Raw genomic sequence first — 15,925 nt, forward strand, 5'->3', positions numbered from 1 at the left:
TGTGTAGTTATAGCCTCAGACTTACCCTATTACTGTGTTACGCCATCCTCAAACTGTCGTTGCCAAAGGTTTGCTTGTTTTAATACGACTCAGGTGTCCCTTACGGCCACTCAGTCCAGCCACCGTCCGAAAATTAGTTTGGGTCCTGCTTCAGTCGGAAAGGTCTTGAGAGCGTCTTTCACCGGTGGCTTGCTGATCCCCGCCATGCTTTTGTTGTTCCTCCAAACGATCCCCAGAGCCTTTGTGGTTACAAGTCATACCAGTTAACCCGGCCAATTTACGATGTTGGTCTTTGTTTGATTGCAGGGTTACAGAGTTCGGGTCAACGACAGTTCGATCAATGATGCCGCCTCAACTTTTAAAATTGTTTGTAATTTGAATCCAGGAAATATCTACACTGTTTCTGTTTGGGCGTATTCTGAGCTTGGCGAAGGACCGAAAGCAAGCATTAGCTTTAGCACTCAAACTCTAAGTAAGTCTCATTTTGTGATAATTTTAATTATTTTTATTCCACTAGAATATATATTTCTTCGTTTTTGATAAGGTTAAATTCCTTGGCCAAGTCCGTTCAATATTTTTGTGTTGTTGTTGTTCTATCATTAATCAGTCGTGAGACAATAATAAACACTTAATTACCGGTCCCGAGGGAAACAGTTAATTTTGTTTCCCGAGAATCAAGGGACTCTTTCACACGTATGCTTTTTAAAAACGATTCCAAAACGCAGCGTATGGACGCGGATGTTTTTTTTGAAAACAGAGATAATGATCACCGAAAGCGCCTTTTTTTCAAAAGCGATCTCCGGAGATTTTTGAAAACGCCGGCATATCGATTTCGTGTGGACGAGCGAAAACGGAGTTTTTCGAATACGATGCTGTCACACATGATACAGGGCATGCCCTGTAAGGCATTCAATCGTATTCTATCGTCTTAGCGTTTTCGTGTGGACGGGTGAAAACAATTTGAGTACGCTACGTTTTGACGCGTATCTTTTTGAGGTAATATGCTTGCTCGTGCTAGAGACTGTATACCCGCCACTTTTTCTTAGGCCACTTCCACACTAATACGTTTTCGAAAACTTCCGTTTTCAGCTTCTCAGAAACGCAGTAAAAGTTTTCTTTCACACTGGCTTTTTCACAGCGTTTTCAACCGTCCATACTAGTACGTTTTCGTTTGAAAACGCAGACCCTTGTATCCGTTTTTGCTTTCCTTCCACTCTAATCTGATCGAAAACGGAGGTGTATGTCTACGAAAGCGGAGCGGTGACGTAAGCGTCTTCAAAAACCTCAGTTTTCGCCCGCCGACACTAATACGCTGAACCTCCATTCCAAAAATCTCCACTCCAGAGAGTGCTTTCGAAAACCTCTGTTTTTGATCGGAACGCGAAACGGATAAAACCAAAATACATTATTATCGCTACTATACTTGACTTAAGCAAAGGCAAAATCATGAAAATATTAAATGACCAAGAGGCAAACCAGCCCGATGTATAAAGAATGGCTTATTTAACAAATGACATCTTTCGCCCCGCAGTCATTGTAAAATTTAATATGGAACAGAATCCGACAAAGCGATGTCCGGTTGACCTTTAATTGATTATTCACGAACAAAATCAGAATAACAATACAGCAAGAATATAAAAAATGGTTGCTTTGTCGAACAGACAAAAATACGCGCACCGTTTGGTTGATTTAGCGAGCAGACAACTTTGTTCAAGCTGAAAAAAGACTCTAGGATAAAGAGCAGTTTTCTATTACTTGAGGTACAAAAACTGGGCTGCCTGCAGGGACAATTAAATGATTCTCTTTTCCGTTCGTCTTAGGGTTAATGTTTTCATCAGTTTTATATACTTGCTGGTGAAAAAACAAAACTTTCGCAAAGAATTTTTCAAGGTCAAACGAGAATCGTTTATAACGCAGGCCCGCATAACGACCTTTTTTACTGCCGTCCTATTGAACTTCCTTATTCGGGAGTTTCTTTGTTTTCTCCCGGTCCACAGCAAAGTAAAAAAAAAAAACATGTTTGCTCTTTTAGAGCCAGGAATCCCTCAGAATCTTCGCTGTTCCACTCGAGGTCCAAATCAAGTTACACTAGCATGGGCTCCTGTTCAGTATAGTCCTGGTTTATCCTATGAAATTTATGAGGTAAATAATTTTAGGTGAATGTATGATGACGACGACGACGACGATGATGATGGGGATAGGGAATAATGGGGAATGGGGGATCGGGGGTGGGGAATAATGGGGGATGGGGGATCGGGGGTGGGGAATAATGGGGAATGGGGGATCGGGGGTGGGGAATAATGGGGAATGGGGGATCGGGGGTGGGGAATAATGGGGAATGGGGGATCGGGGGTGGGGAATAATGGGGAATGGGGGATCGGGGGTGGGGAATAATGGGGAATGGGGGATCGGGGGTGGGGAATAATGGGGGATGGGGGATCGGGGGTGGGGAATAATGGGGAATGGGGGATCGGGGGTGGGGAATAATGGGGGATGGGGGATCGGGGGTGGGGAATAATGGGGAATGGGGGATCGGGGGTGGGGAATAATGGGGAATGGGGGATCGGGGGTGGGGAATAATGGGGAATGGGGGATCGGGGGTGGGGAATAATGGGGGATGGGGGATCGGGGGTGGGGAATAATGGGGAATGGGGGATCGGGGGTGGGGAATAATGGGGAATGGGGGATCGGGGGTGGGGAATAATGGGGGATGACACTAAAAAAAAATGGCTTAAGGTCACTCCTCTGAAATGGAACTGACCCCGCGCAGTGAGATTTTGTCAAACTTTACCAATCGGTTGTTATAGGAAGTCAAATTTTGAACTAAAATTGGGGGTCGCCATATTCGTTTAGCAGCAGTAGCAACTTGTATATTTGTAATAATTCCTTAAAATATCAATATGATCATATTTTCAAGTGCATAGTTATAACCAGTTTTCGACCATTGTTTCCTTTTCTGCACTGGATATTAGTCTATATTTATTCTAGAGAAAGAAAGTTACTTCCCATTTAAAAAAAAACAGCAAAAAAAAAACAGTCCCCATGTTTGTATGTGCCCACGTTTATTACGCGCCAAATTATGTGCAGTAAGGATGCGCCATGGAATACTAAGGAATAGACCTAAGTACTGTCACTATCATCATTATATTTTTTAGCCTGCGAATACAGTCATCCGTCTCCTGGTAGACTTTCTAGTCTTCTCGGAAAAGGACGAAAAACCGTAGGTCCCGTCTCACAGCACTTTCACTGATCTGTTCTTGTGGGACGTAAAAGAACCCGCACCACCGTTCGAAAAGAGCAGGAGACGTAAACCCCGGTGGTGTGGCGATACGGGTTGTGGGATTGGGTAGGGATTGCACCTTGGGGGCCTGTGTCCCGTTCGTGCACATTCCCTTTGGGCAGGCCTGTGTCCAGAAAAGCTGGTAAAACTAAAGCTAAAACTAAGGGATAATTAAGTATTTTTTATTTATTTATTTTTATTATTTCGTGGTAATCAACCTCAGTGCACCATACTAAGAATGTTTTTTAAAATCTCTTTTCCAGGAAAGCTCATTCGAAATGACAAAGCCGTTGGATGTAAAAGGAGAGAAGACAAGTTATACCGTTTCACGTCTTCTTCCTTACACCAAATACAAATTCAGCATTTCCGCTAAAAATGACGTAGGCTCTAGTGCAAGAAGTCCAGTTGTAATTTGTCGAACCAGTGAAAGTGGTAAGTCCTCCCTTAGCAGTGAAATGAAAATAATTTAAACGATTATTGAATTCGGCTTTCGCGTATAATGTGAAGAATTACGCAGACGAGGACGGCCGAGGTGGACTGGTAACAGCCTCTGAGAGCATACGAAAATCAATTCAATAATTGCTTTATTATTCGTTCAAAATTTTTCTAAGTTCTTACCAACCTTTCCTCCTCGTCAGTCGTTATTCAAAACTTTGGCCTATTTCTCGGCACGGTTTCAGGATATGAACAGATTTTTCTAGTAGAAATTCCTCAAAAAGTCGAAAACATCAATCGGGCAATATGTTTTGCGTTTATTTTCCTTTCGTTATTGCTTTCAGTTTTAGTCAGAAATTTGGCTATTTCTTCTTCGGATCCTCCATTTTTTGTTCATTTTATTCTAAGAAGCCTCGTTTCTAATCAAATATACCATCGGTCAGCGTCGTTTGCAATCAAATATACCATCGGTCAGCGTCGTTTTTAATCAAATATACCATCGGTCAGCGTCGTTTCCAATCAAATATACCATCGGTCAGCGTCGTTTCTAATCAAATATACCATCGGTCAGCGTCGTTTCTAATCAAATATACCATCGGTCAGCCTCGTTTCTAATCAAATATACCATCGGTCAGCGTCGTTTGCAATCAAATATACCATCGGTCAGCGTCGTTTCTAATCAATTATAAAATAACTGAGATAGTACGCGTGATCTGATTGGTCAAAAACCTATGGTTTATTATACCGGTAAACCCATAGAAAAGGGCATCCGGACCACGAGCCATAAACAAAACCGGCTATTGATCTGCAAACAACGATTTTAGAAAGGCTAAAAAAAACAGAACAAGTTACTTACCCAGTCCTTCTTAATATTAAAATAGTTGGTTTCCATATTTTATTACTGAGCATTACAATTCGCTAATGCCATAGCTTCAGAAGTTATAAAGTACAAAGCTGGAAAGCAGTTTACATTTCACGACGATGCCAAATCGCAGAGAAAGACAACAACTGTGTGAATTTCTGGTGTAGAAAGTCTCTAGGAAAAACTTAACCACGTGCCAACCAGCAACAAAACGGATAGTTTTAGCATTCTTGATTTATTCTATTTCAAAATTAAATTCCTTAATCAAAGAAATTGTTTCAAAAAGAGATCTCTGATCAAGATATGGTACAAAATCGGCCGCTGGAGGTTGTAAACAAGCTGCCAACGATGATGAAAGATGTCAGAGTTTCGGGCTAGTTTTTTCCAACATTTGCACAAATTATTCGATGATATCGATGCCATGACCTACCTCACACCACCTGACTTCACAAATCGACAAATATTAACGCCAATATGTGGCTACGGCAAAGAAACCTTTCTCCACCACTGACATATTTCCATCGGTCGCTGTACGTGCATATAAAGTTACATGCGACAACTTCGCAAATGCAGCCACGTCGTTACCGCAGCATTTCTTGATCATAATAAAATCCAGGAAACAGATCTTAAACCACTGCGGCTTGTAAAAAGTGAATGAAGTCCTCCATTACAATAGCTGCCAGTTCCCTCTGTAAGCACGAAATTCTTACGGATCGACTCAACAAAATACAGCTGCGTACAGTCTGATGTTCAATCAATTTCTACTTCTGTAGTAAACAAACCATGAACGTATTCTTTCATTGTACGTTCGCATGAATATGTGTTGACTTTTCCTGTAAAACAGCTTTCATAAGTTATCATGTAATGAGTGCAAAAACTCGTGTTTTGAAGTGCTGCTGTTTGTTGTTTGACTGAACTGAGTTTTGAGAAAGTTTAGCGCTATTAAATCGTGAGTCGTGATTGGCTTATGATGACTTTAGAGAGAAGACATGACTTGATCACGGTACTAAAATCATATTTTTTACCTAAAAGACTCCATTTTATTAAAAGTTATTTTATAAAAGCAATAGACCACACTTTCTATGGGTTTACCGGCGTGATAACCCACTTGGGATGTTGGGAGAACACTCGAAAAGCTTGTAAATCACTCGCCTTCGGCTCGTGATTTACAAGCTTTTCTCGTGTTCTCCCAACATCCCAAGTGGGTTATCACGCCGGTAAACCCATAGAAAGTGTGGTCTATTGCGTAAATATACCATCGGTCAGCGTCGTTTCCAATCAAATATACCATCGAATCGATGCTTTTTGCTAGGGCTTTCCACAAGTTGCTCGGCAACTTCTTGCCAACTTCTCGTATTTCGAGCAACTTTTTGTAATTCTTCTAATTCGGAGATATCGGAGCAGCTTTTAGTGCGTAAATTGGCGGCCTTTCTTCCATATTACACAATGTTTTAGTAGACAATTTATGAATTTCCTGTAAAACAGGAGCCAAATCCTCGCCTCCTGGGGCAGATCATGGGCGCAAGATGAAATCAACCGGGCTGCTGGGGCAGCGGTTTGTAGAGAAAATTCAAAATGATGGACGAAGATTCACACTCGACTAACTATAGTGTCTCGGGTGGAGAAGGATATTCAACAATTTTATTGGTTCATTACCTTTTTTGGTTTTATTGAGGATAAAGTTATTTGGCAACGCCGTAAAATTGCACAAAAATGCTTAGAAATCTTACTTTTGTTGTACAATTTGAATACTTTAGCATCAGACCAAAAAAAGTTTTTGTTTCTGCGAACATTTTTTGATCAACTGTCGATACAAAAAGCAACTTTTGATTGCTTTTTGAGCAACTTTTTGAGAAATTACGAGCAACTTTTTGGAAAATCTGGAACAACTTGTGGAAATCGATGGTACGTTGCTCGCGTCTTCCAAATATGGTAAGCGCTAGTTGATTATGAAATCTGTAAAGCCCGGTCTCCATAGGATCGCTGCGATCGCTGAAAAAAAGTTCAGCGATCGCAGCGACAACGTTTCTATCTCCGCGATCGTTGTCGCTACGATCGCTGAGGTCTTTTGCAGCAATCATATGGAAACCAGGGTTAAGAGAGGTTGTACGCGTGTCCATTTGAGTTACAGTTTTGGCTTTGGTGCAGCATGGTTTACTGCCCAGACAGCTGTCATAGTGCTCCTTCGATTTTTGAATAAAAGTTGTCGTGACGCTCAAATCTCGTAGAATGAACCTTGAGACCAAACTTTCCTTTAAAACGTGATGTCTAAATTTTATTCCTATTTATACCTGAAATGTTCCTGTTTTAGTTCCTGGTGTCGTGAAATATGTAACAACAGAAACCATGGACCCTCCGTCAGCAACTATTCTGATCACGTGGTCTACACCAGACCCACCCAATGGAGATATCAAAGAATACAAGGTATCTTGTTGAAGATGTACTCATTGTCAATCGACAAGGTAGCTTTTATAAATGGGATGGGATGGAATGGAATGGAATCTGACAGACTAGTATTCAGATGTCCTCTTTCGATTTTAGGCGTCGTCCACAATAATCCGGACAGTGTTGAAACCACATATTTTGTTACCTGGATTCGTCTGGACAGGGCCTATTAGGGACCTTAAGATCCCGGAGGGCGGGGACGGGAGCGAAAGCGTGGCTTAAAAAGTAAATTCGCATTTATTTGATCTTCCTCACGATTATTCGAACTCACTTGCGTTGTCAAATGTAGGAGAATTCTAAGTTTGTCCTAGTCGTGCGGTGACGGAAAAGGGGACAAAAAAGTGTGCTGCAAAGTTTTTGTTTTGATTTGCTTATTACACGCATTTCTTTTTTTCACGTTCTCTTTGCCGTCGCCGTTGCCTTCGTCGGATCTTAAGGCCCCTACTAACAACAACCGGACGTCAGCATGATAACCTGAGAAAACCGCCTACATTTCCCCGCGAAATGACGTCTGAGGAATAAGCGCAGAAATTCCACACTGATGACGTGTCTCTACTCTTATCTGGGTTTGTCGTGCTAAGAGGGAAACTTGCTTCAACCAATCAGAAGCACCACCCAGATCTGGGTAGTGACTCGACATCAGTATGGAATTTTTGCGTTGATTCCTCAGACGTCATTTCATCTCGTCTCGAATTCTCGGTTGTTTTCTCAGGTTAGGTCCATAAGTGAGCTTACTGTGACCCACCTCACCCTTAATATGCGCGGTGTGAAATAAAAACAGCAGTAGAGGCAAACCAACCTAGCCCTCCCTTTCTTCTCATCTAGGGCAAAATGTTGGTTCAGGGGAGGGGTAGGTGGTCAGTTTCCCCTAAACCCTAAATTGATCCGAAAAAAGTGCATCACCTCAAAAGACATCCCATATTTTCTGAAGCTTCCCAAAAGAAATGGCGCAAAACATTTGATTTTCCACCCGGGATTTCCGATTTTCCTTTGTAAATGGTAAGTACCCCCCATGGTTTCTATTTTTTTGCTTTGTTACAGATCACATGGGGCCAGGTTCGTCCCTCTCAGACAGAGGAGATCACCGTAGATGGCTCAACTCATTATTACATTTTTAAGAACCTGTTTAGCAATACAGCGTACACCTTTATTGTGAAAGCTAAAAACGGTGCTGGAGAAGCTTTGCAGCATCCGAAACCTAGTGTCGAAAGGACATACCCTGGTTAGTGAGACCTGACAATTTTAAATTCCTTTGTTAAAACACTACGTCCGTCAGTGACACCATAATCGCTAGTCGTGATTGATCATATCGCCTTAATCATGGTTGTCATCACCATCTCGCGTTCACTGTAGTTTTATCACCAGCAGCACACAATACCATTCCTGTCTTCGTCATCACCATCATTGATATCACCATCGCCATCATTGATATCACCTTTCCCATCACCATCGTTGATTTCATCATCACCGCCATTAAAACCATCGTTACCATCATTGATATTACAATCATTGATATCAACATCATCATCTGATCATTGATATCACCATCACTATCATTGGTAGAGGCCTTTCTGTCTTCATCATCACCATCATTGGCTGTCACCATTACCATCATTGATTTCATCATCACCATCATTGATATAACCATCACTAGCACCACCATTGCCATTACCATCACCATCATTAGTAGAGGCCTTTAGATTCGAGGACGCAAGGACGACTACAAGAACGAAGTTTGAGTTTTTATCGCGTATTCCCAAAAGATAGGTACACCTTTTATCAGAAAAGTTAACACTGTTATTTTAATTGAAGGAGGCTAAGCCCTCTCCCGATCCAAAAATGAGCAAATTTCTAACATTTGGTAACTTCTTTCCGTCACTATGACATTCTCGCTAAAACCAGTAGAGAATGACAACGACTATCACGTTTTCCCGCCAAAAATGACGCTGGTTAAAGCGCGCGAGCACTGCTAAGTTTTGAGAAAATCTCGGTCTCGTAGTCGTCCTCCTCCTAGAATCTAAAGCTCGCTAATATCTCTACCACCATCATTGATATCACTCCTACCATTATTGATATCACTCCTACCATTATTCACGCCTACCAATATTGATATCACACCTACCATTATTGATATCACTATCGTACGATCACAATCTCTAATATCTCTGTCACACCATCACTATCATAGATTTATCACAGGGTTAAATGTCAGCATTATCATCATAGGGTTATTTTTTGAAGCCCTGCTTCCTCCTGTGATGTCCAGAGACTTGATTGGGTAGAGGGGTAGGGTGGGGAAGTATGGATTCGTTTTGGAAGCAAACATGTTTTTAAGGTCAAATCCCCGAATAATTACATTTTAAGTTTAAAATGTTTTAAAACATTGCATAAAAATGATGTAGCTCCAGAGGGGTTTTCACATTATTTGACTGTGAATGTTTTTCCACAGCCTCAAAAGGCACAGAGCGGCTTCAGCTGAAATATAACGGAGCCAACATGGATTCTAGAGATGTTAAAAGTTTTATACCGGAATTCATCAAGGCTGCAAGTAAAAAAGCGGGCATATCAGAGTGAGTGTAGCCTCTTAAAGTTCTACAGTAAATTATCCCATGAGTACCTGTCCCCGACAAGGAGATTAGAGTGCGTTTCTCAACGCCGCTGGTAAGAAAGTTTCGCGTCAGTTATACAAGAAGGGAAGTCATCATCGTGACCACCATCGTCATCACCGTTCTGGAGAGGTTAAGCAACATCAACGGTGGCAGCGGTAGCGAAAACGAATTTGCGCCGTTTCAAACTTTGTCACGATTATTCCAGTTCTCGCAGTTTGTCAAATGTTGGCGGATTTTTCTGGAATTGAATTCCGAAGGGCTGTTCAGTAAAACAAAGAAAGAAATCTTTTTCTTGAGTGTGCGTTCTCCTTAAAACGTGAAGGAAATGTAACAAAAAGCGTCATGCACGTGCAAAGTTTATTTTTCTCGCCAATTTTAAGGAGCTGTGTCATGAAAATTATCAAAATTCAAACAGTACGAACTGCCACCAAACTGAGTAAAACATGAAATAACTGATTTTATATTACTACATGAGAAATTTCTGCAATTTGATTGGCTTAGAGCAGTGGTATTTCAGCTTAATTTGAAATACCTACATGTGAAAATTACAAACCTTTTGTGGGTAGTAGTATGAACAAATAATAGCATGATTTGTACGTGACATTTGGCATAAATACCACTTGTGATATTTCTAAATTGTCTCAAATTTCACTCGCCTAACGGCTCGTGAAATTACATATAACAATTGCGAAATATCACTCGTGGTATTTATGCCAAATATCACTACAAATCATGCTATTACCTAAACTAATAACTATATGAATAACACAGCATGGCAGTACTTGAAGAAGATTGATACGGATTCCAGTTATGGTTTTTTAAAACTTGTTAACCTAACAAGTTTTCAAAGTTTGATCGACAATGTTTGGGAGACATTTGTTTGACACAAACTTCGGACATTGTAATTCTCAAATAGTCTCAAAGAAAACTCGTAATTGGCAATATTTAACAAAATGAACTTGACCTTTTGCCTTTTTGCCTTCTCGTTGTTATGATCGTTGCTTACCCTCCTCATTAAGGTGATGTTACACGAGACGATTAGCAACGAAAATTTTTAGCGCAACACAGCTTTGCAATATTGTTGCGACATTGTTTCCAATGATTACAACACTGTTCCAACATTGTAAAGCTGCGTTACGCTAAAAGTCGTTATTGCGAATCGATCCGTGTAACATCACCTTTAGGGAGCTGAGGAAACGACGACGGCAAGGGTGACGGCAACTACAACGGCAAAAAAGCAATAGTTTTACGATGATGTTACACGGGACGATTCGCAACGACGATTTTTAGCACAACACTGCGCTGCAATCTTGTAACCATTCGAAGCAATGTTGCAACGCTGTGTTGCGCTGTGTTGTGTGTTGTCGTTGCGAATCGTTTCACCTTTAAGGTGATGTTACACGAGACGATTCGCAACGATGATTTATAGCGCAACACAGGGTTGCAATGTTGGAACAATGTTGCAGCTATTCGAAACAATGTCGCAACAATGTTGCAACGCTGTGTTGTGCTAAAAATCGTCGTTTCGAATCGTCTCGTGTAACATCACCTTTAGATTGGCAAAACAACAACTTTTCACGTGCATCACGCTTTTTGTACATCATGTTCTCAGTTGTAGTCACTGCACGACCACGATGTGAAGATGCCCAATTTCACGTTTTTTGGAGGACTTGAACACAAGACAACGACTTTCTTTTTCTTTTCCTGAACTTCGATACAGTCTTTTAGAATTCAACTCCAGAAAAAATTGCCAACTTTTGACGAATTGAATGAGATGGAATAAGGGCGGTAAAGTTTGAAACAGCGCGAATTTACTTTTCAAGTGACGTTTTCGTTGCCGTCGCCGTCGATGTTGCTTAAAGATGATGTTACACGGGACGATTCACAACGCCGATTTTCAGCGCAGCACAGCATTGCAATGTTGGAAAACTGTTGTAACTACTCGAAACAATATGGGGACAATGTTGAAACCCTGTGTTGCGCTAAAAATCGTCTTTGCGAATCGTTGAAACATAGTTGCTAATTGTAAACATCCCTATGTATGATAACTTCTGTTCCTGCTTCTTTTCAGTCTTCGTTTAGCTGCCGTTGTTGTCAAAGGCCACAATGTTGAGTTCGATCTTATCCCCCCGCTTAATGCCACAGGTAATGTTCTGGTTTCGAATTACGTTTTGTCTGTTTCTTCGCCTTGAGACTTGCTAAATAATCTCGTGCCATTTTTTTTTAAGCACTCAGAAGTAAAATCAAATCCAAGTTTGATATTCGCTCACACGCCTTTTCTTCCACATAGCGGCCGCTTTGTGTTTTTTATTCACTTCTGATTGGTTCATTTAGGCTTGCCTGTGCCTTGTGAATGGTTGCATGAATAGTGGCGATTCAGCATGGTTACGACAGACGTTTTGAAATTATCAAGTTGGGACATTTTACATTTTCAAATTCCCAAGACGTTAGAGTCAAAAAGAATACCCATGCGCAAAGTGCAAATGCGACGAATTTTGTTCACAAACGAGATTTGGTTCTGAAATTTTGCTCGTCTTACGTAAATATGCATTAGGGCCATTTGTTCGAGGAAACATTTTCGTGATGTTGAGAGAGAGATGAGATAAAAATTATTTTTGCCGTCTTGGTAGGAAAGATTTTACATCAGCGGTCAGTTAAATAAAGCTTTTACGAGGGTAATTTACAAGTGTAGTCATTGTTTTTGAGTATGAAAAAAATAGCCACACTTGTAAATTACTTGTAGAATTTTTCCTTGAACTGGCCGCGGACGACCTATTAAAGGTATCTACTACATACAGGGAAGCAATAGAAGCAGCACGAATCGCAGCAAAAATCGCCTGTGTAAACAGTCCTTAAGCGAAAGCCTGCCTAGTCCCGTTGAAAATTTGAAGAGCTTACGGCAATCGTGATGGAGCTACTTAGATGGTCGCGTTTACAACATTGCAATAGTTTACTCCGATTTAAATGACCCCGCTATCAAGAAAGGGAACCCGTGAAATATCTCTAAAAGTAACAGACTCTAGAGTTGATCCTGAAATTATGTCTGGTACGTTCTGCAGGTCTTGGAATGGAGCGGGCGAAATCAGCTCTCAATAAGGGCTTCAAAGTATCGGATTGGATGCTAACCTCTCGCAGTTTACAGTATGTTACACTTAATTTCCATTTGAGGTCATCCCTTTTTGACAAATCTTTTGTGCAGCCAAACGCTGAATTCAAACAGTAATGTACTCAGGGGCACCCAACGAGAATATAGTTCAAAACCACACAAACATAGCGTTGTTGACGTATTTTAGTATTTAAACGATAGATATAGGCATATTTTTATCCCCGAAAAATTTTTCATCTGTTCGCATTTCCTTGCTGAAAGTCTAGTGATCCGAAAATTTAGGGATCAAAACTTACCTTTTCGAAAATTTCAGCCAGAAAAAAAGCCTCCCGAAAATTCTAGGTGACCTTTTTAGGGTAAAAATCCGTTAAAAATGGGCAATTATACCATTTTTAGATGTTCGAAAATCCTAGGAGAGGCAGGCAAGCAAGAAATTTTACAACAAAATAATATTCCGAAAATTCTAGATCTGAAATCAACTTCCGAACAGGTATTTTCCAAAAATTGACGTTGGGTGCCCCTGATCTACTGTCCTTTTGCCCCGTTGCTGCTATTTAAAAGCGTTTGTAAATTCTCCTCATGCAGAGCTCTCTTGAGAGAGGCTTCGCTTGGTCTTACTTTATTCACGATTTCCGCCATCTTTGTTAAGGACCGATAAGATAAAAGACTGATAAAAGCAATTTCGCTTGGTTTCTCAGGGGGCATAGAAGTCAAAAAATCTGTCAATACATGAAATCGCGGTCGAATCATTCAAATTGTTTATTCTGGAAAACAGAAAATGTAGAACTTATTATCTTACAGCAAGCAATAATGATGTAGAACTTGACAAAACTCGAACTCTACATTTCGCAAGTCTTTAATCGTCTTCTCGTTTTGAGAAAATAAACAAATTCGACCGCGATTTCTCGTATTGGCAAATTTTATCACTTGTTTGCCCCAGAAATACCACCTGACATTTCTTTTAACCCAGCGATCCTAAAGCGCGGATAAAGATGGCAGGTTTCGTGAATAAGGTCTATACTCATATTAGCATTTCACAAATACTTTTCAGAGTTCCTTTGTTCGTGTATTGTCAATGTTGTGACAAAATAGTTTTTTCAAGAGAGCGCCAGAACTTGCCGATGTACCTGTATTAAGAGGTATTGAGTTTTGGTTCTGATGTTTCTAACTGCTGTCAACCTTTTAGGCGGCTGTTTACATATGATGGAACAAACAATAATGTTCCCACCCAAACCACGGAATACAAACCAGGAAATGAACCAACCGTTGGAGCTTTGAAGGGTGGATCAAGTGACAGTAGCTCAAAGAAGACGTATTTAGCAATTGCAGTGCCTCTTGCTTTATTAGGTAAGATGTTCCTTTCAAAAGTAAGGTTTGGATAGCGTCAAATTGCCTCAGTTTGTTTTAAGAAAGATAGCCTGCGTAAACAGACGTTTCTCCTTGCTCATCGCCGCTGGGGGACGTTTCGCGAGGAGGGACGTGTGCGATTTCATACTGATGATGTAAAATCTGTCTTGAATCTGGTCATAAGCGCTGATTGGACGTCGGAATAGTTATATTGTTCTAGCCATTGTCTACGAATGACAGACATAAGGAAAATGGCTGCAAAGGTCAAATATAAACGCAATAAATCTATAACAAAGCAGTCAAAATTTGTGGTATATATACTTCTCTAGAAGAATTATTTGAATTTTGCTGGAGCTCGCTCGGACATGAATACAACACTTTACCAAAATCGACCTGGAGAAACGTAAAATTGAACATATTTGCATTTGGAGCCCCATGACTACCGAATTTATTATGTGAACATCGATTTACGTCATCAGTATGGAATTTCTGTCGCTGAGTGGCAGACGTTCCTCCTCGCAAAACGCCCCAAGCGGCGAGGAACGAGGAGAAGGGGCTGTTTTCGCAGGCTATAAGAAAGAGTGCTTAAGAAAAAGCTGCTGTCAGATCGAACTTTTGATTTCTGCTAATTAATAGGCCATTTCCGAGTTCTCCCGGGCCTCTGCATCAAAACGAGGTTAAGTGCTCAGCCTTTGATATGGAGATGATTTTTCATTCTCATGCAAAACGGCGAATTAATTAACGGAGCACAAAAAATCGGCAAGGCGAGCGAGCCACGTCACTTTCCTTCCTTAATCCACATCTCGGCTCGTCTCTCTCTTCTCTTTCGCCCCATTTTCGCCCTTTTTCCCCGATAAGGAGCCTGGGGCTCGTATCTGGAATGTCCCAGTAATTGCCGGGCCCGCCTGAGAGCAGTTTTATTTTGCCGTGCCTACATTCAAAATCGATGTTTTATAGTTTTGATAGTAATACTAAGAGAACGGAAGAAAAAGACGGAAAACCTGGATTAACAGATTGCGTGTTAGGAAAACGGTTTACTATTATTCTCCGATGAAAAATCCAAATGTACTACTTTATTGGCTAGAAGAAAAACGCAAGATCTATCTTTGTGACTTTTGTGATTTTTCTTTCAGGACTCGTCTTGCTTGGCGGCTTGATATTCTTCTACATGAAGTACAAGTCCCTTCAGAAGCACTACCGTCAAATGGGCGATCAATACCACGAGGATGACGAAATGAAAGTTGTTTATCATGGCGAGATGGAAGCAGGTAATACTACAGAAAATTTATATATTAGTGTCTGAGGCTACGTTACCCTGGGTTACAAAAATTTTAAATGCGCGGCTTCTCTTCTTCGCCGCTACTGGGTTCGGCCTTCGCGGGGTGAAGATGTGCCTGCCTGCGGTCTGCACGGGAGTACCCATTCGCAGGCGAGAAGAAATCCTCTGGTACACAGGATAGGGCTTGGTTTGCTCTCAGTATTCCGAATGGATTTGAAGTGTGAACGGCCACGCCACAATGAGGTGTGAAACGGCTTATAATTATTCACATGGCTTTGTTTCGGGATTGGTTTTGTTCCCTCTCATGTAACATGCTTGCCTGCGCGACAATCCCGAATCCCAAGGGACTGTTAGAAGTCTACTGTATGATCCGATTGCTTGTTACGTTATATCTTTCACGAACGCCACGCTGCCTAACGGGGGAAAAAGAACAAGAAATCCTGTAGCCTACGTGTAGCCGCACCCTCCCTTGAAGAAAGATAAACGCCCTTTTTTCCCTCTTCGGGGGGTGGGTGTGGCTACACATAGGTTTGGAATCCTGGCGACCAGCGTTTCACGTGTG

At 41.2% G+C, this 15,925-nt stretch overlaps 1 protein-coding gene across 1 annotated transcript in view; it reads left to right on the forward strand.

Annotated features, from left to right (window-relative positions):
* The window catches only part of LOC140951401 (uncharacterized), a 59,307-nt gene that overhangs the window by 40,346 nt on the left and 3,036 nt on the right, over nt 1-15,925 (forward strand). The window contains exons 29-38 of the mRNA XM_073400642.1: nt 307-472; nt 2,033-2,142; nt 3,544-3,712; nt 6,889-7,001; nt 8,064-8,244; nt 9,472-9,592; nt 11,703-11,776; nt 12,691-12,772; nt 13,924-14,084; nt 15,218-15,352. Coding sequence (XP_073256743.1) covers nt 307-472; nt 2,033-2,142; nt 3,544-3,712; nt 6,889-7,001; nt 8,064-8,244; nt 9,472-9,592; nt 11,703-11,776; nt 12,691-12,772; nt 13,924-14,084; nt 15,218-15,352 — 1,312 coding nt within the window. The remainder of the gene's footprint in view (nt 1-306; nt 473-2,032; nt 2,143-3,543; nt 3,713-6,888; nt 7,002-8,063; nt 8,245-9,471; nt 9,593-11,702; nt 11,777-12,690; nt 12,773-13,923; nt 14,085-15,217; nt 15,353-15,925) is intronic.

This window comes from Porites lutea, chromosome 11, assembly GCF_958299795.1.
Source record: "Porites lutea chromosome 11, jaPorLute2.1, whole genome shotgun sequence".
NCBI lineage: Eukaryota > Metazoa > Cnidaria > Anthozoa > Scleractinia > Poritidae > Porites > Porites lutea.